Source organism: Chelmon rostratus, chromosome 15 (assembly GCF_017976325.1).
Source record: "Chelmon rostratus isolate fCheRos1 chromosome 15, fCheRos1.pri, whole genome shotgun sequence".
In the NCBI taxonomy this organism is placed as follows: Eukaryota; Metazoa; Chordata; class Actinopteri; order Chaetodontiformes; family Chaetodontidae; genus Chelmon; species Chelmon rostratus.
In genome coordinates this window covers 2,499,319-2,517,043 of record NC_055672.1, presented here as the reverse complement: position 1 = coordinate 2,517,043, position 17,725 = coordinate 2,499,319, and the positions used below count along the sequence as shown (strand labels likewise).

The 17,725-nt window shown below is 45.4% G+C and overlaps 1 protein-coding gene across 2 annotated transcripts in view; it reads left to right on the top strand.

Annotated features, from left to right (window-relative positions):
• LOC121618155 (protein jagged-2-like) overlaps positions 1-17,725 on the top strand; it is a 51,517-nt gene that overhangs the window by 24,315 nt on the left and 9,477 nt on the right. The window contains exons 5-20 of one of the 2 annotated variants that reach the window (XM_041953484.1): positions 554-614; positions 6,513-6,643; positions 7,361-7,480; positions 7,623-7,736; positions 8,060-8,173; positions 9,919-10,032; positions 11,320-11,366; positions 12,036-12,209; positions 12,311-12,461; positions 12,594-12,758; positions 13,296-13,409; positions 14,053-14,166; positions 14,520-14,633; positions 14,822-14,938; positions 15,295-15,322; positions 17,334-17,419. In XM_041953484.1, the coding sequence (XP_041809418.1) occupies positions 554-614; positions 6,513-6,643; positions 7,361-7,480; positions 7,623-7,736; positions 8,060-8,173; positions 9,919-10,032; positions 11,320-11,366; positions 12,036-12,209; positions 12,311-12,461; positions 12,594-12,758; positions 13,296-13,409; positions 14,053-14,166; positions 14,520-14,633; positions 14,822-14,938; positions 15,295-15,322; positions 17,334-17,419 (1,764 nt within the window). The remainder of the gene's footprint in view (positions 1-553; positions 615-6,512; positions 6,644-7,360; positions 7,481-7,622; positions 7,737-8,059; positions 8,174-9,918; positions 10,033-11,319; positions 11,367-12,035; positions 12,210-12,310; positions 12,462-12,593; positions 12,759-13,295; positions 13,410-14,052; positions 14,167-14,519; positions 14,634-14,821; positions 14,939-15,294; positions 15,323-17,333; positions 17,420-17,725) is intronic. The other variant, XM_041953485.1, reaches the window with a different exon arrangement.

The following is a 17,725-nucleotide window of genomic DNA, read 5'->3' as shown; positions in this document are numbered from 1 at the left end:
CTTACTAGTTAATGTTAAGTTGCCTGATAGCCCTTTATTCTGTAATTAAGTAGGAAAGCTATCAAGAGTTAAACCACTTTTAACATGAATTCCACTCATATTTGTATTTTTTATTTACTGTATCTCATTTTCACTTTTATGTTACGCCCAAACTAATCAGCCACAAACTGAACGCCATTAAAATGTCTGTGCTGCCATGGACGCACTGCAGCTTTCTCAGTTTTTACCTCCTCGCCGCCCTTTTCGGAAAAAGTTTGGAAGTTCATTGAAGTTCATGTCAAGTGTCACTTTGCAAGAATCCAAAGAATGTTTGGAAACTCGTCGCTGCTGGAGACACCTTCAATTTTCCGACAGTGACTTTGCCATCCATTGTTAGAACACGCCAGATTCTCTGGCTTTTCACAAACAAGGAAACACAGGAAATTAGATTTTAACGATTTCGCCATCTGCAAAACGAGGTGCCAGACGTGAACTCTGAACGATTTGATGTTATAGTTTTGAAAACGCTGATGAAACGATGAATCTGAAACTTGTCTCCTTTCTCTCCCCAAAGCCATCTGCAAACAAGGATGCAGCCTCGAACACGGGACGTGCAGCGTGCCGGGGGAATGCAAGTGAGTCCCCTCCCCCCGTTTTTCACTTTTTATTTGTTTGCACGGCTGTTTTCACCTTTCGGCGCGCCTGTCAGCTGATGTAAAATATGCTTCTGTTTGGATGGAAACCCCCGTAAGAGTTTAATGAGGATAACAGCGGTGACACAACAGAGCGAAGGGGCGGCGGTGGTGGTGGTGGGCGGGTGAGGGGGGTTGTTGATAACATACCAAGCAGCCTAACCCCTTACCTCCCCCATCCTAGTTCTGTGAAGTGCCCCCCATTCCTCCACCTCCAGCCCTCAGCTCTACTCTGATCCAGAAGCCATTGTTCTGCTTCCTGTTCTAAAGCTGGCCTGCTCCTGCCTGCACACACACATACACACACACACGCACGCACACACACACACACACACACACACACACACACAGATAGCGAGGCCTGTTTTTTTGCTATTTGTTTCCTCCTCCAGCAGCAGAGAGGCACTGTGCCCCCCTCTGATGTCTGCAGCCCACATCACCTCTTCCTATCCCGGGCCTTGTTATGGCTGCCACTCGCCTGCTGGGAAGTGTGGACTCCATCCAATGAGCTGCAGACAGCAGGCAGGGGGGGTGCAGGGAGACAGGGGTGGGAGGTCTGGGGGATCGAACCATTAAACACATCAGCTAAGAAATCCAGCTGACGTTAAGGCCACTTTCACACCTGTAGGTCTGAACCAAGTGGCCTTTTGGTGGTACAGACTGACAGGTAGCTCATTCATTGGACAGTTCTGGTGACTGTCATCCTGCATCATCAGCATTAATCCATGAAGTCCAATCAAAACCAAGTTTGCTCTGGTGTCAGACAGCGAGTCATGTGGCTCTTCACTGTGTGTTCATGTGTCTTCTCTGGTGTTACACCGAGCTCACGAGGAAATAACAGATTATTAGCATTTTTAGTCAAGATTGCAAAACTAATGCTAAACAGGATGAAACAGTGGCGTCTTACATCACGCTGCCACGATGTTTCACTCGCTTTCTGAAGAGAAGCTGCCAAAACTCCTGACGTAGGACAACGAGCACAAAGCAACTCTGATTCAACTCCTGATCTTCGCTCAGATTTCACCTCTGGCTTTGCAGATGGTTCAGGTTTTATGTGCAGCGGTTTGGAGGCTTTCGCCTATAAAACTTGCGCCGCCACATCAGGGCAGCGGAGCTGAAGTCAGTATTTGCGGGCATTGATAAATTACTTCTGGAAAATTTTGACAGTAATTTTTTATTTCTTATAACAGAGTCCTGCTTCACTCTGACCTCCCTCTAAACTGTTTGCTTTGTAGAGGAGAAGTAGCTCCTGTGAAAACTTTGAGCACCACAAAGGAAATGCCGCGGTGGTGGTTAATTAGCGTCCTTTAACAAACGCCGTTTCCACGTCGGCGGAGTGGAAGCTTAAATGTTGCGGCAGCCTTTGAATTCTATTGGAGGTAATGGTTATTTCCTGACTCGTGTGCACCCTGAGTTCATGCTGTGAAGAGGGCAGCTATGCACGTTCTGCAGGACGGCTGCACAGTCGACTACGAGCGTTTTAAAAAGGGCTGACCAGGCGATTGTTGTAGCAGTTATGTGAAGAGGAGAGGAGGCAGCGGAGAGAAATTTAGATTTGATTACATGTGGAACTAAACTGTACATTTAGACACAGTGGAGCACGAGAGCTTTAAAAAGCCAAACTGCACACACACACACACATACACACACACACACTGTGGCAAGTATTTGGAAACAGGAGGAGAAGGGAGGGGAGGTGGCAGAGGGGAGGGAGGTGAGGGTTTTAAACTGAGGCAGGTTTGATTTAGTTAAGATCTCATAAAGAAGAAAATGAAGCTGACGTTTCTCATTGGAAATGGCCGGAGGATTCGAAGAGAAGAACACCCTGGAATGTGCCTCAACATGTGATTTGGAGCTTCATCGCAATCAGGGGCGCGCACACACACACACACACACACACACACACACACACACACACACAGTGCTGAGAAAGAGGCTGAGAAGACGATGGATAACATTCATCCAGTGGGAGGGAATAAAACCTTTTTTGTTCTTGATTTAAAGGCTCCGGTCCGCATTAATCCTAACTGACACATTAAAATCATCAGTGTAAACTGTTAGCTTTAGTGCTAGTTAGCGCCCAGACACAATGAAACATCACAATAAAGGCATCGCAGGAGAAAATAAACAACACAAACGAGGAAAGTTTGTCAGAATCAATATTCCTGATGATCCAGTGGGTCATCTTGTTACGTGATGCTCCTTTATGATGGCAAAATAAAAAAGCTTAAGATCATTAAATCATTTCTGCATTATTTTGAAAGGTCACAGAGAGAAGCAAAATCAAAACCGTTGAGAAAATAATCCTTATTCCACTTACTGTCTTTATGGAGCTTTTAATTGCATTTCACAGTCATCATCAACAGATGGAGTTTCCTCTGTTGTCATGGAGACGGCTAAGCTGTAAACATGTGACCTAAGGATCAAACTTCTAACAGTTAGTGAGATATGAGAGCGGGATTGTGACACCTGGTCAGTGGTGTCGGATGTGGATTGGTTGGAAGCTTCAGAAGAAGCTTGAACATGGACCTTAAGTTAAGATTATTTATAATAAAACAGAAGTTATATTAACCCTGATATAACATTTGGGTAAACTATGAATCAATCAGTTCTGATGCAAAACAAACAAACGAGGGAAAAAGTGAAAGAGAGACATAAACTGAGAAGAAGAGAGAGAAAAGAGGCGAGAGTGAAGGGTTAAAACAGAGAAAAGCACAGAGGAGCGAGAGAATCGGGGAAAAAAGCGTCTCAGGCTGGCACAGGAAAACTAAAAATGTGTGTTTGGTATCTTGTTTCTTACACACAGCGCATTCACAACCTACGCTCCCTCATGTGACACTACTAAACATGTAGCTAGGCAACAGCGGGCTAAGTCCGTCCGCTGGATTTGGGCGCGAGGCTCGCCTGTAAATAATTCAACGGTCCCACACACACACACACACACACACACACACACACACACACACACACACACACACACACACCCCCCTCTACCTCCACCTCTGCCCACCGTCCCGTCCTCTGGGTGTGGTTTGTCTGAGGGGCAGCAGCCGAGCGGGGGTTGTGGGCAGGCGGGATATTTTCGGCTCCGGCTGGCCCCTGCGGCCCCTTCCATTGATGGGACGGCAGCGGCCCGACGACGGGGCTTGTGGGTAATGCCACCCTTGGCCTGTGGCTGCTCGAAACCATTTCCCCTTGTCTCCCACACTGCAGCCAGACAGACTGTCCACGCTGCCGCCGCCGCTGCACGGCTGACAGTGTGCAGGGCACCGCCGCCGACCGCAGCGACGGTCAACACCACATACTGTAGTAAACAGTACACAGCGCTGCCTCTCACACACACACACACACGCACATGCAAATAACTGGGCTTCACTCACTGAACGATATCAGATTAAAGTTATTGTGGTCGCGCCTGCAGTTAAAAGCGTTTCAGCTTACAAACTGTGCATGAAACACGTTCCTGGCTGCGTTTTATTACGTGAATCTTTGGTGATCTGTATCTGATAAGTGACCAAGATTTCAAGCTCATGATGGGTGCTTTAAAGGTGCCAAATCCAAAAAACATAAATGGATTAGAGGCACAGACTCAATCCTCTGCATCATTATGATTTCAGGCAGAAACCTCAGAGAAAAATATCTGAACACTATTACAACCAAACAGAGATCACTGAAAACACGCTCTGCACACCAGTTGCATAGAAAATATCTGAACTGACACTGCTGTTGGACGTTAGCGTTGGACAGCTGTTGGATTGTCGTGAAATTTGCTGCAGATATTTAAGGACTCCGGAGGATCAACGATTCCTCCTTCATGTTAAATCTAGTGCCATCACTGCATGGTCACTGTGAGCATGCTAGCGTGCAGATGTTAGCATGTAGCCTCACAGAGCTGCCAGCGTGGCTGCAGACTCTTGTACCAATGCTGAAACCTAATTCATTATAAACTGTTAAATGTTTAAAGTCTAAAACTGGTCATTTCTCATCTGATCAGACACTTTTGGTATTTGGCAGATTTCGGTCGTCTGTGGTTCAATGCTCGGCTCCTGCGCTGCGGTGCCTCCTGCCTGTCACTGTCCTCGGCCACCCGGCCGGCTGCACAGCAGTGTATCACTGCTGGTCAGAGAAGTGTTTGGTCGGCATCCATTTTGAAGTGTTCGTGAGCCGGAGTGGAGGGTGGTGGTGGTGGAGTGGTGGAGGGGGGGGTGGGTTGCTCCCTAAAATAGCCGCGACGGGAGAAATGACAGGACAGGTGGGGCAAGGTTACCGCTGGCCTTGGAATAACAGAGTGCTGCCATAAACCAACAGATTAGCTAACCCTTCACTGGCCTCCCCTTCGAGACGACTAACCCTCGTTCCACAAACCCGCCGCTCATTCCAAGTTTGACCTCGGCCGAGCTCACGACTCAGGAAGACGGCTGAGACGACAGCAACATCCAACAGCAAAAAAACGCCTTCGCAAAGAGTCGTTTTCCTCTCTGATCGAGTGCGCTGTCTGGAAGGTGTTGACACAACTGGTGGATTTCACTTAAGTAGTTTGTTGAGCAAAACTTCTGATGGACATATTTGACATACTTTCTGACATTTTTAAAAGAAAAGAGGGAAAAAAATGAATGGAAATAATAGAAAGATTATTGCTCATCAATAATGGCAATAATGTTTACCTGCAGCTCAGTTACATGTAAAAAGATTGCAGATCAGTTTGCTTCAAGTGTTTTCTGAAAGCTTGAGTTTTATTTCCAGAAAATTCTTGAGACGAGTTGATTCCTTGTGAAAACGTGTTGAAATATTCTGGAAGATTTGATCAATTTTACTGAAAAAAAAAAGAATCACAAAGACAGAAATGACTTGACAGCAAACAATCCGAGAAAAGATAAATGAGCTTGAGTGCTTGCATGTGTTGTACGCAGCATGATAACACACACACACACGCACACACACACACACACACGCACAACACAAACACACTGTCTTTGCTGAGGAATGTCCCCTGGCGCTGTGTGTCCTAAGATTAGCAAACGTGTCATTCACCTTGATGAAGACGTTCTCTCTGGCAGATTACTGCTGTTGCGACTCAATCAACGCTCTGCTGTGTTTTCTGAAGCTTCCTACTCAACGTGTCCCGCGTGAATTATCTTCCTCTTGTAGCTGAACCCTGTTTTCCTCGTGTTTACGGGGGGACATCTAACTGGCTCGCTGCCAGACATCAAGTGCTTCTCTGTGTTTTCACACATTGTAAAAGTATTAAATTGCTTGTTTGTTATCGCTACGTAACTATCACTGTTTTTCATGGCCAACCCCCCCCCTGCGTTATTAAGTGCATCTGTGCGCCTGATATCCCCTCAGGCCGGAGCTGTAAATACGAACACATTCTCAGTGTGCTTGTGAAATAAGAGGCACTTAATTTCCCGAAAAACCGACTGAGCCTCTGTTGCACCCGCTGAACTCTGGTCCCTGAGTGCTGCTCAAGTATTTTACTGTAATTAAAACATCTATAAAGAATGACTCCATTACAGGTGATCAAGCATGTTTAACTGAAATGTGCTTGAAAGTAGTGGAAGCGAAAGTACTGGCAGTGAAGAAGAGCAGTCTCTAGTTTGGGGTTTAAGAGCATTTCGAGAAGGAAAGATAAAACCAGAAGAAAGGAAGAGATGGGCAAACGATTAGAGGGAAAGAGGAAATGAAATAAGATAGGAAAGAAGAAGACACAGAGTGGGAAGGAAGAAGGAAGTAGAGAAAGAGCACATTAAAGAGCCAGTGTCCCTACCTCCTGTCGGCGTGTGCAGCTCGTAGCCCTGCACTGAAGCAAAGCGCTAACCCTCCTCCCCGTGTGTGCTGCAGGTGTAACTACGGCTGGCAGGGCCCCCTCTGTGACAAGTGCCTGCCGTATCCCGGCTGTGTCCACGGGACCTGCAGCGAGCCCTGGCAGTGCACCTGTGAGAAGAACTGGGGAGGTCTGCTCTGTGACAAAGGTCAGATCTACAAAACGGTGCTTTTATGTCTTATTCCTCTGCACAGACACACACAGCATCTGAGGTATCCTGCTTTTGGCAAGTTAGAAGTGCAAAGCCAAAGGCAAATGATTGATTGTTTAGCTCCATTTGTATTCAATTTTACATTCGCTTTTCCATAACTTTTGCTTTTTAGCTTTTTAGCTTGTCAGGGAGCCATTTCTTTAAATTGTCTTAAAATCTTAAAAATGAGCACAGTCATATTGATGTGCAAAACCTCTAAGATGTTTTCCCACAATAACTATGATTAAAAGCAGTCTTGATCATCTCTGTGATGGATTTCATGCTGTGTGGAAATGAATGGAAACCAATGGTGACCGTGAGTGAAAGTACATTCAAACCTACAGTGTGATTTTCCACACAGTCAAGAGTTATTGTGAACTATTTAGATTTCCAGTAAAATGGGCTAAAACATGCAAAATCACTGTCACGGTCCTTTAAAGCTTGACCGCCTTGCGCCACATGAGCCGCATGAGGACGTGTGATTGGTCAGGAAGCAGGAAACGAAAGTAGAAATTACGCTTTCAGTAAACATGACATTGTGCTCCCCGTAACCCACAATCAATGCTTTCGTAAGAAAGTTATTGTGTATAGAGCTGTGTGTCATTTGTGAACATGGACACACACACACACACACACACAGTACCGCAGGTCACATCAGTGTTCTTTGCTGTGCAGATCTGAACTACTGTGGGACCAACCGACCCTGTAAGAACGGGGGGACGTGTATGAACACAGAGCCGGACGAGTATAACTGTGCCTGTCCAGACGGATACTCTGGCAAGAACTGCGAGATCGGTGAGTCTCTAAATCAAACGCACCTTAAACCAGATTCAGAATCCAGGTGGTTCCAGGTGACATTCAGAGCAAAGTATTGACGAACTTGACAAAACTGATGGAAGTTTATTAAAGCTACTTTTCTTTTAATGTTCCTCTCCAGCCGAGCACGCCTGTGTTTCCAACCCCTGTGCCAACGGAGGGACGTGCCATGAGGTCCCATCAGGCTTTGAGTGTCACTGTCCGGCGGGCTGGTCCGGCCCGACCTGTGCTAAAGGTGACCATAAACTCCCCCACAGATCAGACCAATCACTGAGCTCTATAACAAGTGTTTACTTTTCTTCTCTCTAGTCATTGGTTGATTAGGTGCTTTGTTTTCTTTTGTGTCAGCTCTTGGTACCAAATGTTTCTAAGTTGCACGTTAATGTGACCATACACACTGTGAGATGACTTAAATTTGTCAACCGGTTCTGGTTGTCTCGGTCCTGTTAAGTTGGGACCAGAACTAAACAGGCTCAGACTTAAAGAGGCTACCGTCCACTGTATCGAAGGTTTGAGATGAGCACATGAGTGATTGAGTTTTTCTCGTTTATGTTTCAGACACGGATGAATGCGCCTCCAGCCCCTGTGCTCAGGGTGGAACCTGCATCGACATGGAGAACGGCTTCGAGTGCCTCTGCCCTCCACAGTGGACGGGCAAGACCTGCCAGATAGGTACATCTCACCGAGTCAAAGATAATAACAGAAGATACCTTTCAGATTTAGAATTGGCTCATGGATTTTATTTGGTTTGTCAGAATCTGATTTGGAGCATCTTGGCGGGAAAGCTGTGAATATATAGATCAACTTTAAAATGTATTTTCTAAAATCTAAAACATCGTTGCATGTTGGACGTTGTGCTTTGATGAAGCCGGTGTGTTTCTGTGTGTGTTGCACCTACAGTGAATGCCATGCGTGCAGATTCATTCCAGGAAGCCCATTTGCTTGCAGAGTTACAGCATATCTGACTGTTTGTTTATCCCGCGGCGTCGTTTAACCAGTAGTGTTTCTGCTGGAGGGCCACTAATTTCAACTGAGTGTGTGTGTTTTTGTATAACGGAGACACTCGCTGGGCATCATCTGCAACTCGAGCCAGGTGACTTGAGTAAAGCTAAAAATAACCTCCCGCCTGGCAACTGCTAGCCTTGGGACCAAATATACTCCGCCGGGGGGTTATCTTTGGCTCCAGACTGGGCGTAACAGGGGAGTATGTACGCTACGGTGAGGCGGCGCCCCGGCATAGCGGAGCCCTCACCCCCTTCGCCTTCAGCCAGGAAACACTTTATAACCTGTAAACATGTGCGGGGAGGGTTATGGATTCTGTTATTCTCAGAGCGCTTCCCCTTTCAGGGAGCTGGGTGGTACCTGGGAGACAGCGAGCTGAGGGGGGGTCATGAGGGGAGGGTTGGGTTTTTGGGAAGGGGTTGGAAGTGTTTAGTTTCAGCAGGCCAACAGGTGCCGCTTACCTCCTGGGAGTAGTATTAATGCACTGTGTCGGTTTATAGTGAGCGAGGCGGCGCGGCGGGGGCGGCGATGGCTGCCTCTGAAACTGACCACTTGGAATGCCGCAGGTTGGCCTTCAGGGAATGCAATAGAGAGACATTAACCCTGAGGGAGGGGGTGAGGATAAAGCAGTGGGGTGATGGAAACTGTGCAAGAAATGAAACCCTGTCAGACATGAACTACACCCTCTGCATGTTCTGGCAATTTTACACGTTAGAAAACAAATCTGAGTTGTTTACCTGCAACACTGCGGTAGTAACCACACTGGGTTAAATAGACATATCACAGACTTTACATGTTCTACTCTGCAATTAACGTTTAAGTTTATTATGATTTCTAAAGCACAAGAAAGTAAAATTCATTTAATGAAATACAGTGAATGAGCCTTTTACTTGTAGAGATGCTCTTCTGATGTCAGATGGCCCTTTTTTTCTTCATTGTTTTTCCTCGTTAGGACAAAAATAGAGAAAAATATGGGAGCAAATACAGAAATTAACCATCTTGTCAGTTCTTGAAGCTGTATTTAGGGTGAATACCCCCACTGTACTGATGGTGGTCGTCAATCAATAAGTTCCTTCACTGGTGCACCCTTTAAAACGTCCTGCAGAGCACCAGAAGTCAAATATGGTGCACAAATAGCAGCTCAGTCATTAGAGAACATTTCTGAAATAGAGACCCAAGCAGCATTTTTGTAACAGGTGGATAAAGCAGACAACATTACGGGTGTTAGAGAGGGATTTGTGTCGTCAACAGAAGCAGAAAACAGCTGGGGCTGAGGTCGTCTTTGAATTCTGCCATCCAGCCGTCTTGTTCCTAATGTCATTGTGTTGTCCGATGTGAAGCTACGCTTGGTGATGGGATCTTCTGAGCAGCTTCCTGGGTCTCTTGTTCATTCTCTCTGTGTCTCCATTTTGCAGACGTTAATGAATGTGCGGAGAAGCCTTGCCTCAATGCTTACTCTTGCAAAAACTTGATTGGTGGATATCACTGTGCCTGCTTTCGTGGATGGGTGGGCCAGAACTGTGACATCAGTTAGTATCAACCCAGCAAATCATCAGTCTTTGGCCTCTTTCCGCCTGTCTGTAGACCCAAAGTCCTCTGTGCTGGCTAACGCCTGTTCCACTAGCTTCTGTAACTCGCTTTAAATGCTAAAATATGTTTCTCAGGTTTTTTGTACTGGACAGTAAAATTTTAATCTTTCATAAATTTAACCAAGAAAAGCGATTCTTATTTTGTTAGCATTGAGCAGCTTTAGCTTCAATTAGGCTCTGACAGCGTGCTAATGGCCAGTTGTTGCTGGCAATGCTAGCAAAATAATCCTAGCCTTATTTTATATTATTTATGTACAACAGTACATGCTAGTTTAGAGTATAGACTGAAAACATGTTTCGTTATTGTTCCCATGAGTCTTTGTGCTAATGGCCACTTAAGGCATATGTCGTAAGATAGATGAATGCTAGCAACATAACCTAAGCTTATTTTGCTTAAAATGGCAAGTGGTTTAAATTTTACTATCTCATATATATATATATATATATAGTCAAGCCTAGAATAAGGAATAAATGGCAGCAGCTCCCACAGCAGCTGTTAGAGCAGCTCCCATAGGGCTTTGATAGCATGCTAATAGCTAAGACTCATGGCAAAATAACCTTAGCATTTTCTTGTTTAAAATGGCAGGTTTTTCAGATTTTACTATCTGGTACAGATAGCCAATGTTAGAAAAAGAACTAAAAGCCAACAGCTCTCATACGGTTTTGATAGCATGCTAATGGTTAAGACTTGTGGGATGCTGAACGCTAGCAAGATAACCTCAGCTTTTCCTTGCTTAAAATAACAAGTTGTTTAAATTTTACTATCCGGAACACTTGTAAAGACTCAGTTATCTTTGATGTGGACAAAATGAAAGCCCTGTATGAGAAAATCTATTCTGTTAAAGATGCTAGTGGAGCAGAGGCTAGCTAGCTGAGTTGTCTGGACTTCAGCTCTCTATTCATTTTCCTTTCTCGTGCCTCTCAGATGGCTTTTTATACCTTTCACACCTTGGCTTAATTCTTCTTAAACATAAGACTAAAATTGACTTCTTCCCAGCTGTTGTAAATCTTTTAGAGAAGATCTTGAGTCTAGCTTTGATTTCATTGCGTGATCTTGCTGCACGTCTGAATCTGCATCTAACATTTCACGTAGGCATGGATCCCTCCGCTTTGGATGCGTTGACCACTTTTCTGTAGCAACTGCATGTTCCAGCACCGATGCATGACCCGCTTCCCAGTTTGTCAAACTCAGAGCTAATGTTTTCTCTGCGTCTGTTTTCTTCTCAGACGTGAACAGCTGCCATGGCCAGTGTCACAATGGAGGGACCTGCAAGGTAAGACAGTTTTTGAACCTGTCAAAACACCAAGCTCTCTGCTGAATTTATTTGTGTTTTTAACGTAATATGAGACAATAAGTTGGAACATGATGATTGCTGAGCATCAAAATACCTGTCAGAACATAAAAGAGTTTGCTCAAGGGTTTTGGAATATTGGTACAACACTGTGTACTGCCTGTAAGGGTTTATTCTGTTTGTAATATCAGTGAATCAGTAGAAAATAAAGGTACCGACAGTAAGATTTTAATAAAGTGTGCAAATGTTTTGTTTTATTTGAAAATGAGTCCTCTAGGTGGGTTAAACTTCACGTACAACTACATGTTTGTCAAGTTCAGCTACGTGAAAATTCGTTTTTATCTACAACCACGATTCCCGAAATGTTTGGACGCTGTGTATAAGATACACAAAACAGAATGTGATAAGTTGCTAGTCCTTGTTGACATCTACTCAACTGAAAACAGCACAAAGTCAATATATTTAATGTTTGACCTCAACAGCTTCATTGAATTTTGTAAATATCTGCTTATTCTGAATTTGCATGTGTTGTTGGCGGCTTGAACAAAGGGCACTTCTCATTAAATGAACTGGACCTCTGCCGCTTTGATCATCTTCAGCTGAGTGAAATGTGAGAGCAGTGTTGTTGATCACTTCTCGTTCTTGTTCCAGGAGGTGGCCAGAGGCTACCAGTGTGTTTGCCAGGTGGGATTCGTGGGTCGGCACTGTGAGGTTCAGAGAAACCGCTGTGCCAGCAGTCCATGTAGGAACGGTGGCCGCTGCCACGCCCTGCTGGACGGGTTCATGTGTGAATGCCCGCAGGGCTTTGCTGGTACAACTTGTGAGGTGAGGACTTGATCCAGCTGGTAGAACACACTGTAATAACAGTTTGCTGCTTACACTTGTTGATGAGGACACACCTCTACCTCCCCGGTTTCCATCCGTAGGTGCAGAATGACCCATGCAGCCCGAACCCATGTCACAATAAGGCCCAGTGCCACAGCGTGATGGGAGATTTCTACTGCAGCTGCCCAGATGATTACGAGGGCAAAACCTGTTCAGAGCTGAAGGACCACTGCAAGACCAACCAGTGTCAAGGTAACACACCTGGAGAATCTTCATATCTTTGACTCAAGATGCATTTGAATTATCCAGCTAGAAGGAGCAGACGTATACTTTCCATTCCAGCTTTGCTGATCATCTTTTTTCCCCCACTTCTCTCACCCCAAGTGATTGACAGTTGCACTGTTGCCGTGGCAACCAATGACACCCAAAAGCGGGTGTGGCACATCTCATCCAATGTGTGCGGACCCCACGGCCGCTGCATCAGCCTGCCTGCCGGGAACTTCAGCTGCTCCTGTGAGCCAGGATTCACTGGCACCTACTGCCACGAGAGTGAGTCATTATTAGCTCAGCACACAACACTCAGACTATATTTATCATCAGTTACCCTCACTGGGAACCACACGATTCTTACGGTAATTCAGACTCCAGTTTCACTAATCATCACTCTCTTAGTTTAGATTACAGCAGTCGGGAAAATAACACAAAAAGGAAATCCAGAGGAAAACATGAGCAGGGAAATGCATCCAGAGAGCTGTGCAAAAAAATTCTTTCACATTCGATGACTTTGAAGTTTTTGCTTTTGTGCTCTCACAGGATGTTTCTCAAAATCAACAAACCCACCCATGTTTTCTAAGTCTCAGAAGCTGGTATGAGCAGCTGAAATACGAAAACCATCAAAACATAGTGGTTGTTTTTGATATATTCACATTTTAGACACAAAGAGCTAATCAAACAGTGTCGCCGTAACAAAAAACTGAGCTGAAACACTGACTTTGTCAAGAAAATGAAGGAACACAATAACATATGTGTATACAAGAACGAAGGAAAGTTGATATGTGTAAAAATCTTTCCTCCGTCTTCCTGCAGACATTAATGACTGCGCGTCCTCCCCCTGTAAGAACGGAGGCACTTGCATCGACGGGATCAACACTTTCCAGTGTTTCTGCCCAGACGGCTGGGAGGGCAGTCTGTGCGACGCTGGTGAGTGTCTGTCTGACAGAAGTGGGTTTTTGGGGTCAACGTGAGCAACAGCACAAGTACACAAGTTGCAGGGAACAGCCTTGCTAAGTCATGCTGTCTGTGAGTCACATATCCTGGGAGAACCCATCACTAGCCTACAGCAACACAGGAGTGATCAGCAGTCTGAGAATCTTACAGGAGACAAAACAATGGAGGATTTGTTTTGGAGATGAAAGCAGATGGAAAAATGTGGTAACCAGCTGACTGATTCTAAATCTGTTTTGTAACCTGCATGTACAGTTATTTGCATTGCTCCATGTGCACATTTGCAGATGACACCATGACTTATATTGATATTTAGAGGAAGAAGTCACACAAAAGCAGGAAAGTAATAATAATAATTGGTTGAATGAACATCAAGAGAGTAAAACTCTGCACACAAATGACGATCTGTATGAAGCATTTCATATATTTGGTCATAGCAAATAAATATCAATATAGCAATCTAAAAAATCTTCTGCATATTAAACTATGCAAAGTCATAATCTTAAAGTTTAGAACAGTTATTTGAAGAATGTAGCTCTGTGTCATCGAATGATAAAATCAATATAGAATCAATGGCTAAAATAAGTGCCCCGACCCATTGTTTGGCATCTTGTTCCAGATGTGAACGAGTGCAACAGGAACCCCTGTCAGAACGGAGGCCAATGTGTCGATCTGCTCAACGACTTCTATTGCAACTGTGTGGACAACTGGAAAGGAAAGACCTGCCACTCACGTAAGTTGATAGGAGTGTATGTTAGAGATCTGTGGCTGTATGTTGTGTGTAAATAGTGTCACAGAAAAAATGAGGTAATGCCTTGTTATAAGCCAAATTTTAATAAGCACAGTTTTACCGTGAAATTTCACCGTGAAGCTCTTATGAATGGCGTCTTTGTCTTCAGTTTCCATGTTCTCGCACATGTCAGGTCTTATTTAACTAACTCTTCAGTCCTCACTGGCTGTTGTGCAGGCTTGTTTTACCCTCTGACGGCGTCTCTAAACTGTGCTTTGGAGCCACTAATCGCCACTGAACACTGGCACAGAGTCAACTGTTTGAAAAGCTCTTTTTCCCATGTTTCCTTGGTTCAGGTGAGAGCCAGTGCGACTCCACTACCTGCAGTAATGGAGGGACGTGTTACGACCACGGAGACTCCTTCCTGTGCAGCTGCCCCTCAGGCTGGGGTGGCAGCACCTGCAACACAGGTCAGGCAGTCACTGCACTCTAATTACACTGTTACGGCTCTGGTAATGACAGTGTAGCGATACAATGGGATATTACGACCCGTCAGACCGTGGTCGCGGGCCGAGGAGCAGCTCTCCCTCTGTGGGCTGGTCAGAACAAAACCGTTTCCATGAAAGAGAATCCAAACGTCTTGGTTTTTGTTTTTTAGCCAAGAACAGCACATGTGACTCGGGTCCGTGCGAGAACGGAGGGACGTGTGTTGGAGGGGGAGACGCCTTCACCTGCATCTGCAAGGACGGCTGGGAGGGACCCACCTGTGCACAGAGTAGGTCACTGTTAGGGCGCATCTTCAAGTCATAAAGTCATTTCAGTCAGTCACAATGTCCATTATGGTGCAGACACACTGGATCCGTTGGATCGGTCTCAAGTCGACAGATTCTGCTCATTTACTGTGGCGAGCAGGAGGTTCGGCACGTGGTGCATCATGGGTACAGCACGGCGGGTTAAAAAAATCCTAGTTTCCTAATCATGACTTGGAGTTATTAATGATCTCTGATAGAGTTGATTCAAAGTCACTCATTGCCACACACGAGGAAAATGATCCGGACAGATTTCAGGTTTTGTTGGGAATTGAAATCTGAAACTTCCTGATTGTCATTCAGTCTTTTTTCTCTCTTGCAGATGTTGATGACTGCAATCCACATCCCTGGTAAGACTTCTTTTCATTAGCGTGCACCTTTTTTTGCTACTGCTGGTTGTTGATTGTTTTTCATGGCTGTGCAGACGGTCCAGTTCTGGTTGAAAAGACGTTTGGCGAACAGTTCGTTAAGCTGTCGGCTGCAGGTTTGTGAAATGGTCTCAAAAATCTCTCAACAGGCTTTCCATACATGTATTTCATCTCTTAGATTCAAAATAGCTTAATTTTTAGGTAATTGAAGATTTTTAGTCTTCTTAGTCTGTGCTGCCATTTTAATTGGATTGTGTTTGACTGCTGCTACAAACAGCAGAATTTGGGATCTCACCTGTGGAAACCTGTTTGTGGAGTCAAACTGGCTTTATTGTCCAGTTGCATCATAAGGCGTTCAGTGCAGAAGCCCTGCAGACAGATTTCACCTCTTTAACCATTTTTCCTCAACATTTTCACACCGTTTGCTGCCTGTTCTGCTGCTGAATATGATTTGCTTCCTCTGTCATCTAATAGTTAGTTAAACTTGACCTCACTCGATCTTGGGAATTGACTCACCTGAGCTGCTCTGGACTGCAGCCCTAAATTCTAGTGAAGCTTTATCGCTGCCAGGTGTGGCACCTTTGATCCTCACCTTCACTGGATAAACTCCAGCTACCCGAGGTGCATTGTCTCCACTTGAGAATATGAAACAGAGCGTTGAAGCAGCTACACAGTTTCCCAGCGACTCCCACTTTTTAGCTTGTGGATCTGGTTTTATGCTCCTGATGTTCCATGAAAGGTTGTGTGCGTGGAGGTGCGAGTGCAGGAGTCTGAAATTGCGACTCCATGTGTGTTTGTGTGGGTAAATGTGTTTGAATCAGTGAGTTTCTGTGCACAAACTTTTTTTTTCTGTGTGTGTTTGTATGAATTTGAGTGTGAAAATCTGTGAAACTCAGATTTTTGCTTCTCAGACGTGAGAATTTGCTGCTTGTCTGATTTTGGACTGATTTAATTATAAATTCATAATTTTTTGATTTGGTTTAAAAGCATCAACTTAACATTTTATTCATAAAATCAGCAGAAAAAAACACAAGTAGGAGAATAAGAGGGACTCTTGACAGCTTCTGTTGATCAGAGACGCTGCTCTGGACAAAAGCCTCCCCCCTTTCTCTCCTCCCCACCCTCCCCTCCAATGACTGACAGGTGGATTAGTGGTTGTTTTAGTTTTGGGCGGAGGGGGTGGAGGGAGAGTGTGAAGAGATGCTCCTCTCACCATTCACCGGCCTCGACCTGGGGGTGGCTGTGAGAAGTGGAGGTGTTGGGGGGGCTCAGTATGTGGTCAGCGGGGATTTACATATGAAGTCTGGACATTGATCAGGGATCAGCTTCAGCCTGCTGACACTCAGAGTGTGTGGACGCTCTGCAGCTCAGAGGACAGAACGTGAGACAAACAGAGACTCTCAGAACTGGAACGATTTCCTTCAAAGACGTTTATCTAACCAGCCATCTCTGAAAAGGCTGGTGTGAAATGAAAGAGAAAGAGAGAGAGTACCGTCTTTTTCACCTCTGATATATTTGACTTTCTCTGAAAACGTTGTAAAATTAGAAAGAGGAAGTTATGCTGGTGAATTTGTGATGTTGGTCTTCACACCGGTCTCATGTGAACTCCTAGAAAATGAGCGAACCTTAAACCACCACAGTGGAGTTTGCATCTTGCAGCTCAGCAGGCAGATGAGGTTCAGTCCGACTCTTAAACATTTTACTGCAGATGAAGCTCATGTGATGAAGGTTCCACAGACATGAACTGACGTACCTAAACCTCCAGCCAGGGGCATGAACACCAAAGTCAGCACTCAGAACCAAATATATCAGCGACTAAAGTTTTTTCGTGGAAGGATTTAGAACGAGATCATTGATTTACAGTTTCTATGGGCCCTCCTGCCAGTAGAAGCTGACTGTTTATCCCCTCGGGGAAGGAATTGGAAGAAACTGTTCACTTTCTGCTCTGCAGCAGCCCTGAATCCACGTCTTTCTTTCTGTTGCCTTTCTGCAGCTACAACGGCGGCATCTGCGTCGACGGCGTGAACTGGTTCCGCTGCGAATGCGCCCCGGGGTTCGCCGGACCGGACTGCCGCATCAGTAAGTCCCTGGGAACCAGAGGGGGCGTGTGGAGGGGTCAGGTGGGCGGGGGGTCGGAGGTGAAAGGCCGCGGTGGGGGAGCGTGAGCCGATTGTTTCGAGGCGACAGATTAGGAAGCCTTTTAGGAAGACGGTCTTAACCTCTCCCCTCTGCGCTGATCCGAGGTCAGAGCTGAGGTTCGTCAGACGGGTCAGTGCGCTCTCCCGCGGCCTTCTGGGAGAAATCTCTTCAGAAAGGCCTTTTCAGCACCAGAGTGTTATCCGATTAAAGCGTTTCAGACCAAACTCCTATAAACCCTTTGTGCAA